The following is a 22,092-nucleotide window of genomic DNA, read 5'->3' as shown; positions in this document are numbered from 1 at the left end:
ATTTTGTTTATTTATTTTTATTTAATCATTATTTAACCAGGTAGGCTAGTTGAGAACAAGCTCTCATTTACAACTGCGATCTGGCCAAGATAAAGCAAAGCAGTGTGACACAAACAACAACACAGAGTTACACATGGAATAAACAAACACACAGTCAATAATACAATAGAGAAAGTCTATATACAGTGTGTGCAAATGAGGTAGGATAAGGTGGGTGAAGTAGGCCATAGTGGTGAAATTATTACAATATGGCAAATTAAACACTGGGGTGATAGATGTGCAGAAGATGAGTGTGCAAGTAGTGGTACTGGGGTGCAAAGGAGAAAAATAAATAACAATATGGTGATGAGGTAGTTGGATGGGCTATGCACAGGTGCAGTGATCTGCGAGCTGCTCTGACAACTGGTGCTTAAAGCTAGTGAGTGAGATATGAGTCTCCAGCTTCAGTGATTTTTGCAGTTCGTTCCAGTCATTGGCAGCAGAGAACTGGAAGGAAAGGCGGCCGAATGAGGAATTGGCTTTGGGGGTGACCAGTGAAATATACCTGCTGGAGTGCGTGCTACTATGGTGACCCGTGAGCTGAGATAAGGCGGGGCTTTACCTAGCAACGACTTATAGATGACCTGGAGCCAGTGGGTTTGTTAGGGATGGACATTTCAGGGTTTTTGGTCTTCCTAAGCCAGGATTCAGACACGGCTAGGACATCCGGGTTGGCAGGGTGTGCTTGGGCAGTGAAAAAAACAAACTTAGGGAGGAGGCTTCTAATGTTAACATGCATAAAACCAAGGCTTTTACGGTTACAGAAGTCAACCAATGAGAGCGCCTGGGAATGGGAGTGGAGCTAGGCACTGCAGGGCCTGGATTAACCTCCACATCACCAGAGGAACAGAGGAGGAGTAGGATAAGGGTACGGCTAAAGGCTAAAAGAACTGGTCGTCTAGTACTTTCAGAAAAGAGAGTAATAGGAGCAGATTTCTGGGCATGGTAGAATAGATTCAAGGCATAATGTACAGACAAGGGTATGGTAGGATGTGAATACAATGGGGGTAAACCTGTGCATAGAGTCACGATGAAAGAGATATTGTCTCTAGAAATATCATTTAAACCAGGTGATGTCACCGCATGTGTGGTAGGTGGAACTATAGTGTTAACTAAGGCATATTTAGCAGGGCTAGAGGCTCTACAGTGAAATAAGGCAATAATTACTAACCAAAACAGCAAAGGACAAGGCATATTGACGTTAAGGAGAGGCATGCGTAGCCGAGTGATCATAGGAGTCCGGTGAGTGGCTTCAGGCAGCTAGCAGGCCGGGACTAGCAAGCTAGCAGAAGGGCCTTTGAGGGACGTTGCGATGGAAGAAAGTCTGTTGTGGCCCCCTCGTGCTGTTACGTCAGCAGACGGATCAGCAGAGCTCCGTGTGGTAACCAGGCCAATTGGCAAAATAGGTATAGTGGCCAAAGAATTTGTCCGATGGGCCTCTTAAACTAACAGTCCGACGTCGCGACAGTCCCCTTGAATGCCCACCCGCTAGCCTGCTAGCCGCGGCTGGATAGCTGTCTAGAGCACATCGGACTGTTAGTTTAAGAGGCACATCGGACAAATTGTTTTTTTTTATTTGACTTAATGTAATATATGTTGTTCTTGTCTATAACTGTTCTGTAGTTTGTCATGTAGCTGTATGTTTTTTGTGGATCCCAGGAAGAGTAGTTGCTGCTTCACTTTTTCTTTATCAATCAATCACATGTATTCATAAGGCCCTCTTTACATCTGCAGATGTCACAAAATACTATACAGAAACCCAGCCAAAAACACCAAACAGCAAGCAATGCAGTAGTAGAAGCACGTGGCTAGGAAAAACTCCCTAGAAAGGCAGGAATCTAGGATGAAACATAGAGAGGAACCACGCTCTGAGGGTTGGCCAGTCCTCTTCTGGTTGAGCCGGATATGAGTACATGGCCATTAAAGGCCAGATTGTTCTTCAAGATGTTCAAATGTTCATAGATGACCAGCAGGGTCAAATAGTCATCACAGTGGTTGTAGAGGGTGCAACAAGTCAGTACCTCAGGAGTAAATGTCAGAGGTCGAGAGACAGAGTTTCTAATCTCTCCAAAATAATGTGGTTATAATGTGGTTATTGATGGTGTCAAAAGCAGGACTAAGGTCTAGGAGCACTTGGGCTGATGCCATTAAAAGGTAATTTACCACCTTCACATGTGCAGTCGCAGTACTTTGACGGGGTCTAAAACCAGACTGAAATATTTCATATACATTATTTGTCTTCAGGAAGGCAGTGACTTTTTCAAATTTTTTAAGAGAGAAATGGGAGATTTTTTACATTGTACAGGTGAATGTTTGGCTTTTTCAAGAGAGGCTTTATTACTGCCATTTCTCGTGAGTTTGGTACTCATCCGGAGGACAGGGAGCCATTTATTATGTTCAACATTGGAGGGCCAAGCACAGGAAGTAGCTCTTTCAGTATGCAGTATGCAGCTCAAGGGTGTCTCCATTGTTCCTGGCAGTTCTGTGCAGACTCAGGACAACTGAGCTTTCGAGAAATACGCAGGTTCAAAGAGGAGTCTGTAATTTGCTTTCTAATGATCATGATCTATTCATTGAAGTTCATGAATTCATCACTGCTGAAATGAAAGCCATCCTCTCTTGTTGAATGCTGCTTTTTAGTTAGCTTTAGCTGTTCTCCATTTGTGTTCTCTTCCTCCACCCAACTCTTTCAATCTCACACTTCATCCTCATCCTCCTCTCCACTCTAACACCCACTCTAGGGTCTGGCAGACCTCCAGGCAGTAAACAGCTGAATTCTCTCATCTTCAAACATCTCATTGTTTCTCCTTTGGTCCCTCTCCAAAGCTGCAGTATTTATCATATATATCTCTTTGAGAGATTGTATTCATCCTGATTGAGGGATTAGCTGTTAACATTAGTGACATACAGATGTAGGATCTGGATGATTGTGTCATTGTTAAATAATGATTTAGAGACTGTCCGTTTTTAGACAGCCTATTAGAAAGGCTTATGTTGTAAAAATAAAAAAAGAGATTCAGATTGTCTCACAGAGCGTGAGAAAGTGTGTGTGTGTGTGTGTGTGTGTGTGTGTACAGTGCCTTCATAATGTAATTACACCCCTCAACTTTTTCCAGATTTTGTTGTGTTAAGCCTGAATTTCAAATGGATTCAATTTAGATTGTTTTGCCACTTGCCCATACACAATACCCCATAACGTCAAAGTTTTCATTTGTATTTTTATTAGAATTTATTTTCAATTTCGTGATATCCAATTGTGACTTTAAAACAGTTCAAGTTTAATGGAGTGATAGGCGAAAACTGAGGATGGATCAACAACATTGTAGTTACTCCACAATACTAGAGGGGGAAAAAAATATTTAATCCATTTTGAATTCAGGCTGTAACAAAACAAAATCTTGATTAAGTCAAGGGAATACTTTCTGAAGGCACGTGTGTGTGTGTGTGTGTGTGTGTGTGTGTGTGTGTGTGTGCTATCTGTAATCAGTTTTTGTGTGCAAAATTGGATGATATGGACAGAACTCACATTCAGATCAATAAATTGAATGAGAATGGAGAGTGGACGCAATATGCAAATTAATCAGACTAGGGTGTTTTTTTGGTGTTACTGCAATGTAAACAAACATCGATATGACACCAGACATATTTTGGGATGTGTTTTGGGAAATGTGGATTGTTTATTAATTAGTTCAGAATTCTGCTAGTTTTGTTTTAAATCTAATAATGGTTTGGATCTAGATAGGTGAGAGAGCTATAAACCATGTTGAAAGCTGAACTATAAGAGCCACCTATGGAGCCTCTTTACACTACATTCACAGACACAAACTTGGTCTAGGAGACATTCTTGTGTAGTGTAAAGAGATGGAGCAAGATTCAAATTTCTCTTTGAGATGTCTCCCACTCTACTTCCGGAGATAGTGTTGGAGACATCTACACCACATACCCCCTCTCTGAGTGGTACAGAGTAAAGACAACACTTGTCCCTGCAAGAATTACCTTAATTATCTTAATTCCAGTAGACATTTTTGCTCTGTTAGAATTTTTTTAATTTAAAGGCTTTTAAAATATCCACACATTTGTGAATCATTGTATTAATCAAGTACGCAACACTATGTACAATATTGTTTAGATGAGAAGCTCCTACATTGCTTGAATTGATATCCTTATTTTGTTTGTCTATATATTATAGTATTTACAGTATGCTAATAGCTGCACTCACACATGAAGCAGGAATATGGTTTTGGCCACACCACATTCAAGGCTATTGTAAGCAGAAAGTTACAAATCGGATGTTGAAGTTTGAGCTCTTACTAGACATATTTTACTAATGTAAGTCCACCCTATATTTGGCTGCTCGTTTACAGATGTAGGATCTTAATTAGAGCCAGTTTGCTACAGCAGGAAAATAATCCTGCGGCAACAGGAAATGTGGATTATAATTAAGGACATTTTTTGTAAGGTGTTGATACATTTTTTGTACGGGAACATCAAGTCTGAAATTTCAAAGTAGGGCCTATGAGTTGAGGGCAACCCGGGTGGGTGGTCACATAATAATGTCTCCTGGCCTAACAGAGACAGTTTAAGACCATGGTTGTTGTCGACTGTGCTTGGGTGAACACTGATGTCAGAGTTCAATCATCTTGCTGAAATGTTTTGGTTCTGTGTGGCTATGGGTAACATGGGAACTGCTCGAGGTGTCACCAAGAGCCAAGGTCGGTCAGAAAGGTTCATGTGCATTCATTATCATCATGCTTTGATACTTAAAACACTGTACCTTAGTGAAACCCTACTGTACACCCTAAACCCGTGGACATCAAGCCAGACAGTGAGGTAGTTCACCAAGGTGGGCTATACAGTATACCAACAACAAAAGATGGGGTTTCTCTGCATACCTGACACTAAAATAGTATCAGTCTCTTAAAGTTAGAGGTAATTTCCAAAGGTCTAGTTCTGGTACAATAAAATAAGGAATTCTCATCCTCATGTTCTGTTTTATGGTGGTCCATTATCCTTAGGATCTCCTCTTGTGAGTGTTTACTCTGTTACTCTTTCAATGAAATGCTCTTCCATGGTGACGCTCATGACCAGACAGAGAATAAATATCTCATCATTCCTGCTGTCCTGGCTGGGCTGCATCACATATCTAAATTCAGTGTTTGCTCAGTATCTCTAATGTGTATATCTGTGTATTTCCACATTTATGTTGTCTCGCGCATGTGCGTGTGTTTGTATCTTTATGTGTGTATACTATGCATGTCTCTGTGTCTTTATGTATGAGTGTAATGGGTTGAAATTGAGGTTCTTTGATCTGAGAGAATGAATGACACAGATTAAGCTGTCAAGCCAGCCGGTGATAGAGGCCAGATGAGGATGGATGACAAACCAGGGCCCCTGTGGAACGCTTGGGCACATGCCAAAGTAATAATGCACTCTGTGTGTGCGTGTGTGTGTGTGCACATGCTACCAGGGAATCTATGTTCGTAAACACTTGCATGTGTCGAGACTTCAGATGCCTTTAATTTGATCCTTTATTAATTCTTAGCAAGAAAGAATGACTGGCACTTTTAAGAAGCAAGGATTTGATTGAAGAGGTTTTGGGTTTATTGGCAGTGACTTATTTTACTAATACAGCTGAAGCACTGCTGATCTTCCCACCCATGTTAACAAACATACATGCCTACGACACAGACACATTGACTCTCACACACATAACCATGCTTGCAAACGCACTATATTCTGAGCATTGTTTCTTGTTTTTATTATCCTGCCCACACGTGCTAACAGACACACATGCCTGCAGTGCACAAACGGACTCATGCATACATTTGTACACACACATATGTCATATATTTAGATTCACTCTTTCTTATCCTGCCCTCTCAGAGAAACGTATTTCCCCATGAAGAAGTCCTGGTTTACATGAGGTTTTGTTCCAATAACTCTACAGGATACCCAGGATATGAATGATTGTGCACAGTATGGTCCATTAATAATTATGTCATTTAAAGGGTAGTGGACAACAGTGGAACAAGGTCTCCCAGCATCATGAGTACTGGTTTAGAGGCAAGGGAGGACTGAGAAACTGAAATGGCAATAAATATAGCAGGCCTTTCTGTAATGTCCACAGTCAAGACACACACACACACACACACACACACACACACACACACACACACACACACTGCTCTTAGTCACTTTGGATTAGTGAGGGCTTTCCCCTCTGTTGAATGCTTTTACGACCATTGGTTTTTGATTTTTGAGCTTTAATGTGACTTTGGTTGCTGGGGAACTGTTCCCCCCCTAAAAGTCACAGTGAGAAATGGGGCAAATGCAGATGCAGCTGTTTTGGGTCTAGGAGGTACAGGGTTTGGGAGATTCTGTCTCTCACTCTGTCTCACCACGTCCTTGCCTTAAGCCCACCACACATTAAATGTTCTCATTACGAGCATGCCAAGCGTCCACCTGTGACTTGCCCTAATCCAAAGCGGCCACTTCAATGCCCCCAGGAGGCACTGAGGTCAAAGTTACCACCCCCCCTAACCAACCTGCCGGTCTTCAGTACCAACATCCCACAGGAACAGCCCCTCCACTCATAAAACCCACAGCCACAAAACACTGCAGTGTTAATGAGACACGTGCTGCCCTAACGCTGTATCTATTTCATCCATTAAATAGCACATATGACATTCATGTAGTGCATTGTTGTTGTCGTTGTGAGTGCCCACCTCATAAAGAGGAGAAATACTTTTAAAATGATGTGTTGCAATCAGGGCTGGAGTCAAATTGAGGGTAGTACAATCAGGAAGTGATTTTAATAAAAACATGTTAAACTTTGGAAATAAATAGCTTCTGCTCTTCAGTTTATTGAGAAGTCATTTAAAAAACGTTTTTTCAAACATTGAATTGTTATTTAAGTTTACTTCCTGAATTGACTGCCTTCAATTCGAATTGACCCCAGCCCTGGTTGCAATAGTTAGTTTACTCGGTACCGGTACTCCTTGTATATAGCCTGTATATAGCCTCGTTATTGTTATTGTATTGTGTTACTATTTTATTTGTATCTATTTGTAAAGCTTTTAACTGCATTGTTGCGAAAGGGCTTGTAAGTAAGCATTTCACACCAAAGTCTACACTCGTATTCGACACGTGACAAATAACATTTTATTTCATTTGATTTAATTGGTCACCTAATCCCCTCAGTCCCTTCCAATTTCTATGAATAGTAGTAAAGCACACCTCAGCTTCAGTCTGTACGTGTGGAAGAATTTAAAACAACATCATGTTATGTTATAAGATTACAAGAGGAACACATCCCCACAGCCCCTGCAAGGTGGGAAAAAAATCCAGAAAATCACATTGTAGGATTTTTAATGAATTTATTTGCAAATTATGGTGGAAAATAAGTATTTGGTCAATAACAAAAGTTTATCTCAATACTTTGTTACATACCCTTTGCTGGCAATGACAGAGGTCAAATGTTTTCTGTTAGGTTTTCTTCACAAGGTTTTCACACACTGTTGCTGGTATTTTGGCCCATTCCTCCATGCAGATCTCCTCTAGAGCAGTGATGTTTTGGGGCTGTTGCTGGGCAACACGGACTTTCAACTCCCTCCAAAGATTTTCTTTGGGGTTGAGATCTGGAGACTGGCTAGGCTACTCCAGGACCTTGAAATGCTTCTTATGAAGCCACTCCTTCGTTGCCCGGGCAGTGTGTTTGGGATCATTGTCATGCTGAAAGACCCAGCCACGTTTCATCTTCAATGCCCTTGCTGATGGAAGGAGGTTTTCACTCAAAATCTCACGATACATGGCCCCATTCATTCTTTCCTTTACACGGATCAGTCGTCCTGGTCCCTTTGCAGAAAAACAGCCCCAAAGCATGATGTTTCCACCCCCATGCTTCACAGTAGGTATGGTGTTCTTTGGATGCAACTCAGCATTCTTTGTCCGCCAAACACGACGAGTTGAGTGTTTACCAAAAAGTTATATTTTGGTTTCATCTGACCATATGACATTCTCCCAATCTTCTTCTGGATCATCCAAATGCTCTCTAGCAAACTTCAGACGGGCCTGGACATGTACTGGCTTAAGCAGGGGGACACGTCTGGCACTGCAGGATTTGAGTCCCTGGCGGCGTAGTGTGTTACCGATGGTAGGCTTTGTTACTTTGGTCCCAGCTCTCTGTAGGTCATTCACTAGGTCCCCCCGTGTGGTTCTGGGAATTTTGCTCACCGTTCTTGTGATCATTTTGACCCCACGGGGTGAGATCTTGCGTGGAGCCCCAGATCGAGGGAGATTATCAGTGGTCTTGTATGTCTTCCATTTCCTAATAATTGCTCCCACAGTTGATTTCTTCAAACCAAGCTGCTTACCTATTGTAGATTCAGTCTTCCCAGCCTGGTGCAGGTACAATTTTGTTTCTGGTGTCCTTTGACAGCTCTTTGGTCTTGGCCATAGTGGAGTTTGGAGTGTGACTGTTTGAGGTTGTGGACAGGTGTCTTTTATACTGATAACAAGTTCAAACAGGTGCCATTAATACAGGTAACGAGTGGAGGACAGAGGAGCCTCTTAAAGAAGAAGTTACAGGTCTGTGAGAGCCAGAAATCTTGCTTGTTTGTAGGTGACCAAATACTTATTTTCCACCATAATTTGCAAATAAATTCATTAAACATCCTACAATGTGATTTTCTCATTTTGTCTGTCATAGTTGAAGTGTACCTATGATGTAAATTACATATTTTTAAGTGGGAGAACTTGCACAATTGGTGGCTGACTAAATACTTTTTTACCCCACTGTAGGTTTTATAAGGAAATGAAGGTGTGTGTGTGTGACGGCGGCCACATAGTTCTTATGGTTCCCCCAACAATATGACACTGCTGAGGGGGGAGTCGGCAGTGTTTGATCATACCAGCCAACATCTGGTCATAAGGAGGAGCTAAAGTTAGCAGCAGCACATGCTGCTCTCATTACTGTAAAATGGGAGTCACATTCATAAAGGCATGACCCCACTACAGCCCAGTGCTGTAAAAGCAGGAGAGAGGGAGGAAAAGAGAGGGGGAATAAAGCAGGGTGGGTGGAAGCCAAGACGAGATCCTGTGTGAGAGGCAAGAGAAAGGGATGAGAGAAGTGGGTGGGCGTGTTGGGGCTAATGCTGTTGTTTCTTGGTTGATGGTATGCCAGCTGGTTAGTATGAGGATGGCTGCCGTGGTGCTGGACTGAAAAGAGAGAGGAGAGGGACTGGGAGAGGGGCTGCTGGGTAGATCAAAGCTATGACAAGCTTGTTTGATTTTAATCAGCTCTACACACCGAGTGCTGCTAACCACACCTCTCGGCCCAACAAAGCCCAGTACAGTGGTCGATTCTAGCTGCAGCTTTGAGCCACCCACCATCCCTGGCAGGCAGACATGTTTGAGGACCACCACCCCATTAGAGACTGGGGCTAATATGGTTTTCTTTGGATCCCTCTGGGTAATTCTTCTCACTGATCTCCTCAACATGATCAGACATCAGCTAACGATTCATAAGCCACCCAGGCCAGCAAAGGTTGTCAGCATCAAACAGTTGAGGGCTCTGATAATGTCATCAGATGTATGTTATTCCCTCATTGAGATCATCAAGGGGACTGGGCTCCCCCAAAGGGTGAGGTCATCACTTGGAGATACAGACACGTTGTAGAAGGGTCTGTGCAGTCAAAGTTAAAGTATGATGATCATCACTGTAACTGGGATGAATCCAGGGGATGTAGAGAGGGAAGAGAAAGAGAAGAACGATAGGAATAGGGTCCTTTAGTTCTATGAAAGTGATGTTTGAGCCTAAGTTATGAGAAAATGAAAGCAAAGGGATAATATAACCGGCCCCATATGTTCCCTCCCTACACACAATTGTCTTTCTTGGGAATAGGCTCCTAATCATCTCACTGCTCCCTGTCCTGTCCAGTTCATTAGAGGTGATGTGGATCCCCATGGTCACGGCAAGTCAGAGGCCCTCACATGGCCTCACTTTTTAAACAGAACCCCACCCCTCTACACTCCTACACCTCCTCCCTATCTCATTCTGACTGTCCTAGTCTACAGTGTTGTTTATAAGTGACATGTGAATGTTCAGACACATGGAACAAGTAATTTGTGCTCTTTTACACAATCCAAGGCTGCTGTGGTGGTGGGTGGTGTCTGTGATCTGCCATGAGAAACAGAGCAGGATATGGAGTGCCTGTAACGTGGTGGTGTGGGGATCGTACAGGTCAGAAGGGTTTCTCCCCCACCAGACACATTCAGGGTGGGACAGGAAGGAATGTATTTATTTATTTTTTATTTTACCTTTATTTAACTAGGCAAGTCAGTTAAGAACAAATTCTTATTTTCAATGACGGCCTAGGAACAGTCAGCTGGGGGATTTGAACTTGCAACTTTTTGGTTACTAGTCCAACGGTCTAACCACTAGGCTACCCTGACGCCCCAATTGCTCATTTGAGTACATTAACATGTCTATTCCAATGTTCTAGCTAATCATCATTATCATAATTTTCATTACTATCATTATCATTACCTTCATTATCAGCATCATCGATTTGGGCTTTCAGGAGTTAACACGTTAGGAAGAGAGACCTACCTTCGAATTAAAAGTTTTTAGAAGCCCAACACCCAGATTGGAATGTATTTTCTACAACTATTGCAGTTTTGGAAAAATATATTCCATAATGATATTGATTTGCTACAGAACAGATAGCACTGCCCACCAAATATTATATTATAATGATAGTCACTTTATTAGCCTTTTCCACTTCATTTGATAAACTTTATGTATACATATATTTATTAACCCTCAACAGCCAATGCTAACATAGTATGGTCTGTCTAGACTCTAGAGCCCTGTAGTAGACCTACTAATTACTTTGTTACTTTGGATTACTTTCCCTTTAAGAGACATTAGAAGAAGTCCAACGACCGCTCTAACCCCCAGCTGTTTGATAGACCTCCCTGACAACCGTTGCCGCGTCCTCAACTAGGCGCGCTTGGAAACCGAGATTTCAGCACAGAGTGAAGGAAGTTGAAGGTGAATTTGAAGTTAACAAGTGGCAAGTTTTGTCTATTAAAACTCATAGCATCTCCGAGGGCTATTTAAGGTTTAATGTTCTTTAATATATACAGCATGTTATAAAGTTTCTAACGATATTATTTACTCCATCATTTAGCCTAGGTTCTGTGTTTTCTAACTAACGTTAGCTAGCTAGCGAGCCAGCAAGGTCATCAGCTAACGTCAATTTAGATGCTAGTCCATGAAATGCATTCATTTCAAGTGCTTTTGTCCTAAATTAGCATAATGTCTAAGTTATCTAGCTAGTTATGTAATAACAAATTAGGCATTTGCGATTGTCCAGGTCTGTCTGTCATGATAAAAGAATGAGTTGCGCATTGAAAATAATAAATACTGGTAGCTACAACGAAGCGCGTGCTGGAATGCTTACTAACGCTTATTTCTTGAGGCAGACATCTACAGATGTGTGTCTGAAGATGGAATCAAAGCAGGTGCCCCAAAACCATCCCCATGGGGTTGGTGTATTTGTGTCACACACCCCTAGCAAACCTGCAGAACTCAAGTTACCCCCACTGCAAAGTCACAGGAGCAAACTTCCCCCTGTCAGAAAGTACCCTGTGACTGAGCAGAAAGGGTACTACTCCGAGCTCATCACTACAGCAGCAAAACCCCACCTACAGGTAATAATTAGCATACACATTCAACTGTAGTCAGTCAGAGGGCAGCTAAAAACACTACCCTGTGATATGTTTGCTCTAAGAAATATTTTATGAAGTTATGAGCTTACACTAACTGCCTATTCATGTATCAGTCCTGTACAGATGGGCCAGAAACCCAACAGAGCTTACTGTGTCAAGCGGGCTATGAGTCCAATACTCCTAAAGGTGAAACTTTTACCCAGGGCCTGTTGGATGACACTAAAATACACTAATCACACTAAAATAAATCAGCTACTTTACATTTGTGTATGTGTAAATATGTATTGGTATATTCTGTAAATAACAATTGATTTATTTGGGCCCATATGTATTCTGTTCCTCAGTAACCACATTCCGGACTCCATCTGACCTGCACAGTCTGGTTGAGAGGGACAAGCATGGACCCACCACCCAGCACCAGCAGCACACAGACTTCTCTACTGGAGGTTACACAGCCAAAGTCCAGCTGCCCTACCACAGCCTGCCTGGACAGCACCCCCGCAAGATAGAGATAGAGAGGTGTGTGCATCTGTGAGGGTCACAGCTAAATACACACACAGTATGGGGAAGTGAATGCTCTGACATGTGTTGTGTCTCTTCTCAGGCGCAGACGGGAGTACCTGAAGCTGGATATTGCCCAGCTCCTGACAGAGCAAGGCATAGACTCCAACCTCCTGATGCCTCGACACCATAGCATTGAAGAACATGTGACCACACCAGAGAATCCACTCCCACCTGTCTCAAACTACCTACCTCTGGAGGTGAGCTCCTCAAACATCTTTATAGATAAAACATACATTTTTCATTAATAAAACACTGTCACATTGTGGTCCTTGTTTGACTCACTCGTCTTTCTTGGTTTTCTCCCCTAGGTGTTTGACAATGAGGAGTTTGACTGTCGCACTCCTCAAGACTGGCTTGCCCTGGGTTATGAAAACGGATCAACTGATCACAAACCCATACCTGCCAAAGCTCTGCTGCCCACCACTGACAATATACCACCAGGTTGGTGCTTTGATAATAGCTCTTAATTTGAATTAGCTGTTTACATAGGGATGTCCCAAATAGAAATGATTGTAACCTACAGGTTCTGTCTGTTGTAGTGAACAGTGTACCATATCATCATTCTTCATAATGAGAACAGAAAATAGGTAGACAGTTTCCTCTCTCTTGTCTTCTCTGGTTCTGTAGAGGACCCCAAAAGCCCCAACCTGGAGTACAGCTGGCAGTTTGTTGGGGTTCTTGACTACAGCCAGGAGAAAGGGCTTTATCTGGTCCAGAAGGCCGACAAGAATGGCAGAGTGAGGGATGCCAATGGAAAACCAGTCCTAAATGAAGGACAGAGAACAAGTAATAGTTTATTACCACTTATAGTGTATCAATGCAGTATTTTCTTCACCTGTATACAGCATACACAAAGTCTCATTCTCTGTCCCATCTCCTTGACTTTAGTAGGTGTGTTTCTGCTGTCAGCCACTCAGTACTGGATTTCCAGGATCAGGCTGCTGTTCAGTGCAGAGGACCCTCGTCTGTTTTCCCAGCGGGTGCAGTTTGCCCAGCGCTGCAGAGAGAACACAGAGGCCCTGCTGCTCTACCACCTGTCTGTAGACTGTATGCCAGTGTGGAGTGGCACCTCGTCTCTCAATGCACAAAGTCTTGCCCGTGTCAAAGAGCATGCCCTCTCTACACCTGGCCTTCGACTCAAACTGTGAGAGACATCCCTCATTTTCTAATCTAATACTCATATTTTACAGTTAGCTAAACAGTCTCTACCATGAATGAAAGGCTATCTTTTTTCTAAAGCAGACTGACCATCAGGCTGTGTTTATTGAATAAGAGCGGGATATGAATGTCAGGAGACTGAATTGTGCATAATACTGTACAGTAAATGGAGCATTACCCTGTGTAATGTTGTGTTGTGGTGGCAGGCTGCAGGAGTGTATTGTACGTCTGGAGAAGGAGATCAATCTGGAGTATGACCGCACCATGAACCGGATCAGCTTTGACAGGGTAGTGCTCACCAACCCTGAGGATTTCTCCCACATCACCCTGCCCCAGAGAGAGCCAGAACATGTGCCCCAGAATGGTGAGTTCACTGGAGGAAGGGCATGTTTATTAGAATATCCAAACGGAGTGGACGTTAGTGTTCGATTACTTGTGTGAGTGTTATACTACAGTTTACTATAGAATAGTACAGTACTTACTATATAATTATGTAGTAAACTAGTATATAGTATATTCTACACACTGTTGTATCCCTCGATCGTGTAGTATTTACGATATATCGTTTTGTAATATACTAGAATACTATAATAAATAGTACAGTATACTACAGACTGCAAAAACACGACAGTAAATACTACAGTAATGACCTCAAAAACTCTACAGTCCGCAAAAACACTACAGTAATTACTAAAGCATGTACTACAGTATTTAATTTGTATATACCCTGCCCATTCCCATTCTCCTCTCCCATATCCCAATTTGAAGATCTGAACTATCCATTCACACCTCAGTCCTACTTACGTATAGGTTATGGAAAATGTGCTCTTTGAGTATTTTGTCCAATAGGTTTCCTCAAGGAAGCCCCCACTGCTATGTCAAAGATAATAAAACAAAACCACTATAGTAAATACTACAGTAAGGTCTGCAAAAACACTACAGTAAATACTACAGTCCGCAAAAACACTAAAGTAATTACTATAGTATATACTACAGTTTTTCCCCCAGTATTTATACAATAGTAAATGGTAAATACTACAGTATACTAAAGCTATGTCTGCAATACTGCAGTGAATACTACAGTAAAGTCCGCAAAAACGTTACAGAGAATACTATGGTATTTTTTCATGTGGGATTATAACAATGAAAAAGCTTTGTCTAAATTCAATTATATTTGTGACATTGATGCATACAGGGATATACCATGCCATTTGAATTTCCTTTATTTAATTAAACAACAAAGTTTTGAATGTAGTTTTTATGACGGTGCCATGAGCTAGCGCATTTAGCACTCCAGTCAGCCCTGACAACGATATGCTATTTTCTCCTCTTCAAATAGCAATTACATGCGCACACAGGAGGTTCCACAAGACCTGATGTACATTTAACATTTGAGTCATTTAGCAGATTTTTCACCTAGTTGGCTCTTAACTGCTAGGCGACCTGCAGCTCTGATGTAACGCCGTTAAGAGCGTTCCGTAAGCTCACAAATGTTACGGATGGAATCATCCAATCGGTACCTTTTGGGTGGCTCAACCCACTGGCTCAACCCACTGTTTCCATAACTACCGGAGAACTGCAGGCAGGGGGGATCTGAAAAGAAATCATGATATTATTGGAATAGTGAAACATTTAAAATGACCATCCCCGGCCTCCCGAGTGGCACAGCGGTCTAAGGCACTGCATCGCACTGCTTGAGGCGTCACTACAGACCCCGATTCGATCCCAGGCTGTGTCACAACCGGCTGTGAACAGGAGTCCCATTGGGCGGCGCACAATTGGCCCAGCATCGTCATGGTTAGGGGAGGGTTTGGCCAGGGGGGGCTTTACTTGGCTCATCGCGCTCTAGCAACTACTTGTGATGGGCCGGGCGCCTGTAGACTGACCTCGGTCGTCAGTTGAACGGTGTTTCCTCCAACACATTGGTGTAGCTGGCTTCCACGTTAAGTGTTAAGAAGCGAAATTGGGGAGGAAAAGGGGGTAAAAAAAAGCCCATCCCTCTACTAGTAAGACATAAGATTGGGTTCAGGGGGCCAGGGTCTCTTTGTGAACCCTGACAGAAATGGGTTTACGAGATGAGCAGTCGATGACACCTGTAATGACACCTCTTAAACATTGTACACCTGACATGTCCACAGGCTTTGTGTCTGTCCCTACATACCCCTTTGAGAAGAACCGTGCTGCGTTTGCCTTCAACTCCCTACTCACCAAGCCGGAGGTGATCTCTGCCTTGTCCAATGTGCGGGGCGAGTGCAACAGGGTGGCTGCTATGAGTCTGTTCCATATCACCTTCACCAAGTCGTTGCGTCTAGAGGAGTTTGAGCTCACCCAGTCTCAGACACATGCACAGGTATTGTAACACACAGCCCTAGAAACATTATTATACTCTGCTGGCATCAGTCCTGCTCTCTGAAGAATATCTTTGAAGAATTCTAATTGTTGTGACAGTTACTAGCAGCAAAAGCTAACCCATCCCTGGTCCCTCGTGGCCCCTTAGGTGCAGCTGTTCCTGCGGGACTCATGGGTGACCACCCTGTGCAAGGGCATCCACACCAGCCTGAGAGATGTGGGCCCTGGCTGGTTTAGTCTGACGGAGTCCCGCTGGGAGGTATACAGGATGTCCAAGCTGTGCAGCCTCATGGCCCTGGTGCGCTACAGCCTGCAGGACTCTCTGCGCTTCCTGGTGCAGGACTCCCTGGTCAGCCTGGCTCAGCTGCTGCTGGATGCCTGCCACAGTGTTCTCCACTGCCCACAGGACCTGATCTGGGGCTCCAACCTCATCAACAGCCCCTACAAGTGAGATCACATCACCACTCTGTCTCTATTGCTCTCTCTTTCTTTCCAAATACTCTCTATTATCTTTCTTTGTCTCCCTCATAGGGTTGCGAAGTGAGGGGATATTACTGGTAACTTTAGAAGTTTACAAGTAAACTACCAGATTCGGGTAACTTTCAATTTTTTTTTATAAACTCAGCAAAAAAAGAAACGTCCTTTCACTGTCAACTGCGTTTATTTTCAGCAAACTTAACATGTGTAATCAATTCATCAACTGAGACATAAACTGAACAAGTTCCACAGACATGTGACTAACAGAAATGGAATAATGTGTCCCTAAACAAAGGGGGGGGATCAAAATCAAAAGTAACAGTCAGTATCTGGTGTGGCCACCAGCTGCATTAAGTACTGCAGTGCATCTCCTCCTCATGGACTGCACCAAATTTGCCCGTTCTTGCTGTGAGATGTCACCCCACTCTTCCACCAAGGCACCTCATCTAAAATGATCCACCGCAATTGTTGCAACCCCTATTACTAGCCTGTTCAACCTCTCTTTCGTATCGTCTGAGATCCCTAAAGATTGGAAAGCTGCCGCGGTCATCCCCCTCTTCAAAGGGGGAGACACTCTAGACCCAAACTGTTACAGACCTATATCTATCCTACCCTGCCTTTCTAAAGTCTTCGAAAGCCAAGTTAACAAACAGATCACCGACCATTTTGAATCCCACCGTACCTACTCCCCTATGCTATTTCAGAGCTAGTCATGGTTGTACCTCAGCCACGCTCAAGGTCCTAAACGATATCATAACCACAATAAGAGACAATACTGTGCAGCCGTCTTCATCGACCTTGCCAAGGCTTTCGACTCTGTCAATCAGTCTGTCAATCTGGTTTCTCAAATGACTGCCTCGCCTGGTTCACCAACTACTTCTCAGATAGAGTTCAGTGTGTCAAATCAGTTGTGCGGACCTCTGACAGTCTCTATGGGGGTGCCACAGGGTTCAGTTCTCGGGCCGACTCCTTTCTCTGTATACATCAATGATGTCGCTCTTGCTGCTGGTGATTCTCTGATCCACATCTACGCAGACGACACCATTCTGTATACTTCTGTCCCTTCTTTGGACACTGTGTTAACAAACCTCCAGGCGAGCTTCAATGCCATACAACACTCCTTCCGTGGCCTCCAACTGCTCTTACATGCAAGTAAAACTAAATTCATGCTCTTCAACCGATCGCTGCCCACACCCGCCCGCACTTCTAGCATCACTACTCTGGACGGTTCTGACTTAGAATATGTGGACAACTACAAATACCTAGGTGTCTGGTTAGACTGTAAACTCTCCTTCCAGACTCACATTAAGCATCTCCAATCCAAAAATTCAATCTAGAATCGGCTTCCTATTTCGCAACAAAGCCTCCTTCACTCATGCTACCAAACACCCTCGTAGCACGCGCTTCAGCAGGTATATCTCACTGGTCATCCCCAAAGCCAACTCCTTTTTTGACTGCCTTTCCTTCCAGTTCTCTGCTGCCAATGACTGGAACGAATTGCAAAAATCACTGAATCTGGAGTCTTATATCTCCCTCACTAGCTTTAAGCATCAGCTGTCAGAGCAGCTTACCGATCATTGCACCTGTACATAGCCCATCTGTAAATAGCCCACCCAATTACCTCATCCCCATATTATTATTTATTTTCTGCTCCTTTCCACCACAGTATCTCTACTTGCACATTCATATTTTGAACATCTATCACTCCAGTGTTTAATTCCTAAAATGTAATTATTTCGCACTGTGGCCTATTTATTGCCTTACCGCCCTAATCTTACTACATTTACACACACTGTATATAGACTTTTCTATTGTGTTATTGACTGTATGTTTGTTTATTCCATGTGTAACTCTGTGTTGTTTGTGTCACACTGTTTTGCCTCATCTTGACTAGGTCGCAGTTGTAAATGAGAATGTGTTATCAACTTGCCTACCTGGTTAAATAAAGGTGAAATAAAAATAAATAAATGTTTTAAAAAAAGTTCCCGGGCATTTCTGGGGGGAATGGCCCTAGCCCTCACCCTCCGATCCAACAGGTCCCAGACGTGCTCAATGGGATTGAGATCTGGGCTCTTCGCTGGCCATGGCAGAACACTGTCAGTAGAAAGGCCTCTTTAGTGTCCTAAGTTTTCATAACTGTGACCTTAATTGCTTACCGTCTGTAAGCTGTTAGTGTCTTAACGACCGTCCCACAGGTGCATGTTCATGAATCGTTTACGGTTCAGTGAACAAACATGGGAAACAGTATTTAAACCCTTTGCAATGAAGATCTGTGAAGTTATTTGGATTTTTACTAATTATCTTTGAAAGACAGGGTCCTGAAAAGGGGACGTTTCTTTTTTTTGCTGAGTTTAGTTTTTATCACATGATATCTTGTGTCCTTTTTGGCTACTTCAGATTTAAAAAATAAAGGAGAGCCGCACACTCTAGGAGCTCAGATGCAAAAATATTTTATGTCCAATGTTTTGACAGACAAGCTGTCTTCATCAGGGTATAATGACAAACATTGTTGGGTGACTCGTTTATACAGTGGGGCAAAAAAGTATTTAGTCAGCCAGCAATTGTGCAAGTTCTCCCACTTAAAAATATGAGAGAGGCCTGTAATTTTCATCATAGGTACACTTCAACTATGACAGACAAAACGAGAAAAAAAATCCAGAAAATCACATTGTAGGATTCTTAATGAATTTATTTGCAAATTATGGTGGAAAATAAGTATTTTGTCAATAACAAAGGTTTCTCAATACTTTGTTATATACCCTTTGTTGGCAATGACAGAGGTCAAATGTTTTCTGTAAGTCTTCACAAGGTTTTCACACACTGTTGCTGGTATTTTGGCCCATTCCTCCATGCAGATCTCCTCTAGAGCAGTGATGTTTTGGGGCTGTTGCTGGGCAACACGGACTTTCAACTCCCTCCAAAGATTGTCTATGGGGTTGAGATCTGGAGACTGGCTAGGCCACTCCAGGACCTTAATGCTTCTTACGAAGCCACTCCTTCGTTGCCCGGGCGGTGTGTTTGGGATCATTGTCATGCTGAAAAACCCAGCCACGTTTCATCTTCAATGCCCTTGCTGATGGAAGGAGGTTTTCACTCAAAATCTCACGATACATGGCCCCATTCATTCTTTCCTTTACACGGATCAGTCGTCCTGGTCCCTTTGCAGAAAAACAGCCCCAAAGCATGATGTTTCCACCCCCATGCTTCACAGTAGGTATGGTGTTCTTTGGATATAACTCAGCATTCTTTGTCCTCCAAACACAACGAGTTGAGTTTTTACCAAAAAGTTATATTTTGGTTTCATCTGACCATATGACATTCTCCCAATCTTCTTCTGGATCATCCAAATGCTCTCTAGCAAACTTCAGACGGGCCTGGACATGTACTGGCTTAAGCAGGGGGACACGTCTGGCACTGCAGGATTTGAGTCCCTGGCGGCGTAGTGTGTTACCGATGGTAGGCTTTGTTACTTTGGTCCCAGCTCTCTGTAGGTCATTCACTAGGTCCCCCCGTGTGGTTCTGGGAATTTTGCTCACCGTTCTTGTGATCATTTTGACCCCACGGGGTGAGATCTTGCGTGGAGCCCCAGATCGAGGGAGATTATCAGTGGTCTTGTATGTCTTCCATTTCCTAATAATTGCTCCCACAGTTGATTTCTTCAAACCAAGCTGCTTACCTATTGTAGATTGTCTTCCCAGCCTGGTGCAGGTCTACAATTTTGTTTCTGGTGTCCTTTGACAGCTCTTTGGTCTTGGCCATAGTGGAGTTTGGAGTGTGACTGTTTGAGGTTGTGGATAGGTGTCTTTTATACTGATAACAAGTTCAAACAGGTGCCATTAATACAGGTAACAAGTGGAGGACAGAGGAGCCTCTTAAAGAAGAAGTTACAGGTCTGTGAGAGCCAGAAATCTTGCTTGTTTGTAGGTGACCAAATACTTATTTTCCACCATCATTTGCAAATAAATTCATTAAACATCCTACAATGTGATTTTCTGGATTTTTTTTCTCATTTTGTCTGTCATAGTTGAAGTGTACCTATGATGAAAATTACAGGCCTCCCTCTCATCTTTTTAAGTGGGAGAACTTGCACAATTGGTGGCTGACTAAATACTTTTTTGCCCCACTGTAATATTCGAATTGAAAACATTGTCATTGTTGAATTTGATTTCCATAGTAGCAAGCTAGGACTGATGGTTTGGTTAGCTAAACTAGAAAGTCTGTTTGTTTGGTTCACATGGCAGCTATTGTGGCTATATATTTATTATTATATTAATTTGGGGACAGGTCGAAACACATGAAACATTCATGGACATTTAGCCAAGTTCTATTTTACCGCCTGGCTACGCAGACGCTCGTTGACGAGAGCAAGCAGTTTAGATTAAATGATTGAACAACATGTATGTGTACATTTATTTTGCAACGCTTGCGCACACAATGCGAGCGGTGTGATCAGCATTTTAGTTATGCACTCCTATGTATCTCCACAGGCCGAAGAAGAATCCGCTGTTCTTGGTAGATCTGGTTCTGGATGTGACTGGGGTCCACTACAGCACTCCTCTGGAGAATTTTGAGACTTCCATCATTACCCTGTTTGATAAGGGGATCCTTTCCACCCACAATGTGCCTCAGCTGGATAAGGCAAGACAAGACACCATGCATTCAATCATTTTGACAATTTATTTAAATTACAGTAATGAAGTTAGAATTTATTTGTTTCACACTTCTGCCGTATATGATGATGGCTTTCTGTGTCTCTCAGTTTGTGATGCAGAAGATGTTCATCAGTGGCACTCCACTGTTGGAGTCAGTGGGTCTGTGGGAGCCTGCGGTGGCAGAGCTGAGGGAGAGGGTCCGTGCCGCCCTGCGTCAGGCTGCCATCCCACTCCGGGCCTACGCCCGCGAGTATGAGAGATACCTAGAGCTGCACAACTCAGACATAGAGACCTTCCTTAAGTAAGACCTGTCTCAGTATAACTTGTAGTTGTAGCACTTGTGTCTGTAACTAAATCTTTGTGTGTATGTGTCCCAGGGCCCACAGCCAGGAGGAGCAGACTCCCCAGGAGGTGAAGAGGGAGGTGGTACAGCACCTAAAGGAGAAGGAGCGTCTAGACCACTCTTTCCCATCCTCCATCGTCATCGGCCCCTTTACCGTCAGTGTGGAGAGTGTCCGCCAGAGCCTGTCCAAGAAACGCAGAGCCCTGGCTAACGCCGTGCTCGACCGGCTTGCCCTCAAGCTCCGCAAGCAAGTGGAGGACGTAAGTCTCAAGACTTTTCAATAGATTTGTGTAGCAAAGTACAGGAATATCATACTTGATGTTGTGTCAATGTTGTTTAGTAGGCATTGCATGTGACGTTAAGTGCAGATATGTTTGTTAGTATTCATACCAGTGTGTGTGTTTTGTTTGTTTCCAGGCATGTGAAGAGTGTAAGGCTGTCAGCAGGAAGCTGCATGAGAAGCCGAACAGCATTGAGGAGCTGACCGACCAACGTGAATGGATGAAGCAGATCTCAGATCAGCTCAAGGCCCATGAGGTACAAACATGATACAAACTTGCAGAGAATAGAATACATAATCTTTGGTACTGTAAAGATCATCCTCTTGATTAGAGAGTTCTGTTCTGTGTGTCACTTTCCTCAGGAGCTCCTATCCAAAGCCATGTCAGACTACGAGTTGATCGATGAGTTCTTCTACACCCTGTCAAATGAGGACTTCAATGGAAAGTAAGGCTGACTGTTACAACACTTTGAAAGATTGACGTACTGATTTTGTAT

At 43.1% G+C, this 22,092-nt stretch overlaps 1 protein-coding gene across 1 annotated transcript in view; it reads left to right on the top strand.

Annotated features, from left to right (window-relative positions):
* The first annotated feature begins 11,001 nt into the window (after positions 1 to 11,001).
* Positions 11,002 to 22,092, top strand: part of dnah1 (dynein, axonemal, heavy chain 1) — a 65,221-nt gene continuing 54,130 nt past the window's right edge. Inside the window, exons 1-16 of the mRNA XM_021569659.3 lie at positions 11,002 to 11,092; positions 11,527 to 11,754; positions 11,886 to 11,958; positions 12,117 to 12,291; positions 12,377 to 12,533; positions 12,645 to 12,777; positions 12,964 to 13,122; positions 13,225 to 13,480; positions 13,701 to 13,858; positions 15,633 to 15,844; positions 15,992 to 16,290; positions 20,808 to 20,958; positions 21,080 to 21,273; positions 21,350 to 21,575; positions 21,733 to 21,852; positions 21,959 to 22,041. Coding sequence (XP_021425334.3) covers positions 11,551 to 11,754; positions 11,886 to 11,958; positions 12,117 to 12,291; positions 12,377 to 12,533; positions 12,645 to 12,777; positions 12,964 to 13,122; positions 13,225 to 13,480; positions 13,701 to 13,858; positions 15,633 to 15,844; positions 15,992 to 16,290; positions 20,808 to 20,958; positions 21,080 to 21,273; positions 21,350 to 21,575; positions 21,733 to 21,852; positions 21,959 to 22,041 — 2,600 coding nt within the window. The 5' untranslated portion in view covers positions 11,002 to 11,092; positions 11,527 to 11,550. The remainder of the gene's footprint in view (positions 11,093 to 11,526; positions 11,755 to 11,885; positions 11,959 to 12,116; positions 12,292 to 12,376; positions 12,534 to 12,644; positions 12,778 to 12,963; positions 13,123 to 13,224; positions 13,481 to 13,700; positions 13,859 to 15,632; positions 15,845 to 15,991; positions 16,291 to 20,807; positions 20,959 to 21,079; positions 21,274 to 21,349; positions 21,576 to 21,732; positions 21,853 to 21,958; positions 22,042 to 22,092) is intronic.

Source organism: Oncorhynchus mykiss, chromosome 17 (assembly GCF_057628025.1).
Source record: "Oncorhynchus mykiss isolate SJ-2025 chromosome 17, ASM5762802v1, whole genome shotgun sequence".
NCBI classification, from domain to species: domain Eukaryota; kingdom Metazoa; phylum Chordata; class Actinopteri; order Salmoniformes; family Salmonidae; genus Oncorhynchus; species Oncorhynchus mykiss.
The sequence above is the reverse complement of the archived record's forward strand: the minus strand, read 5'-3'. Positions and strand labels throughout refer to the sequence as shown.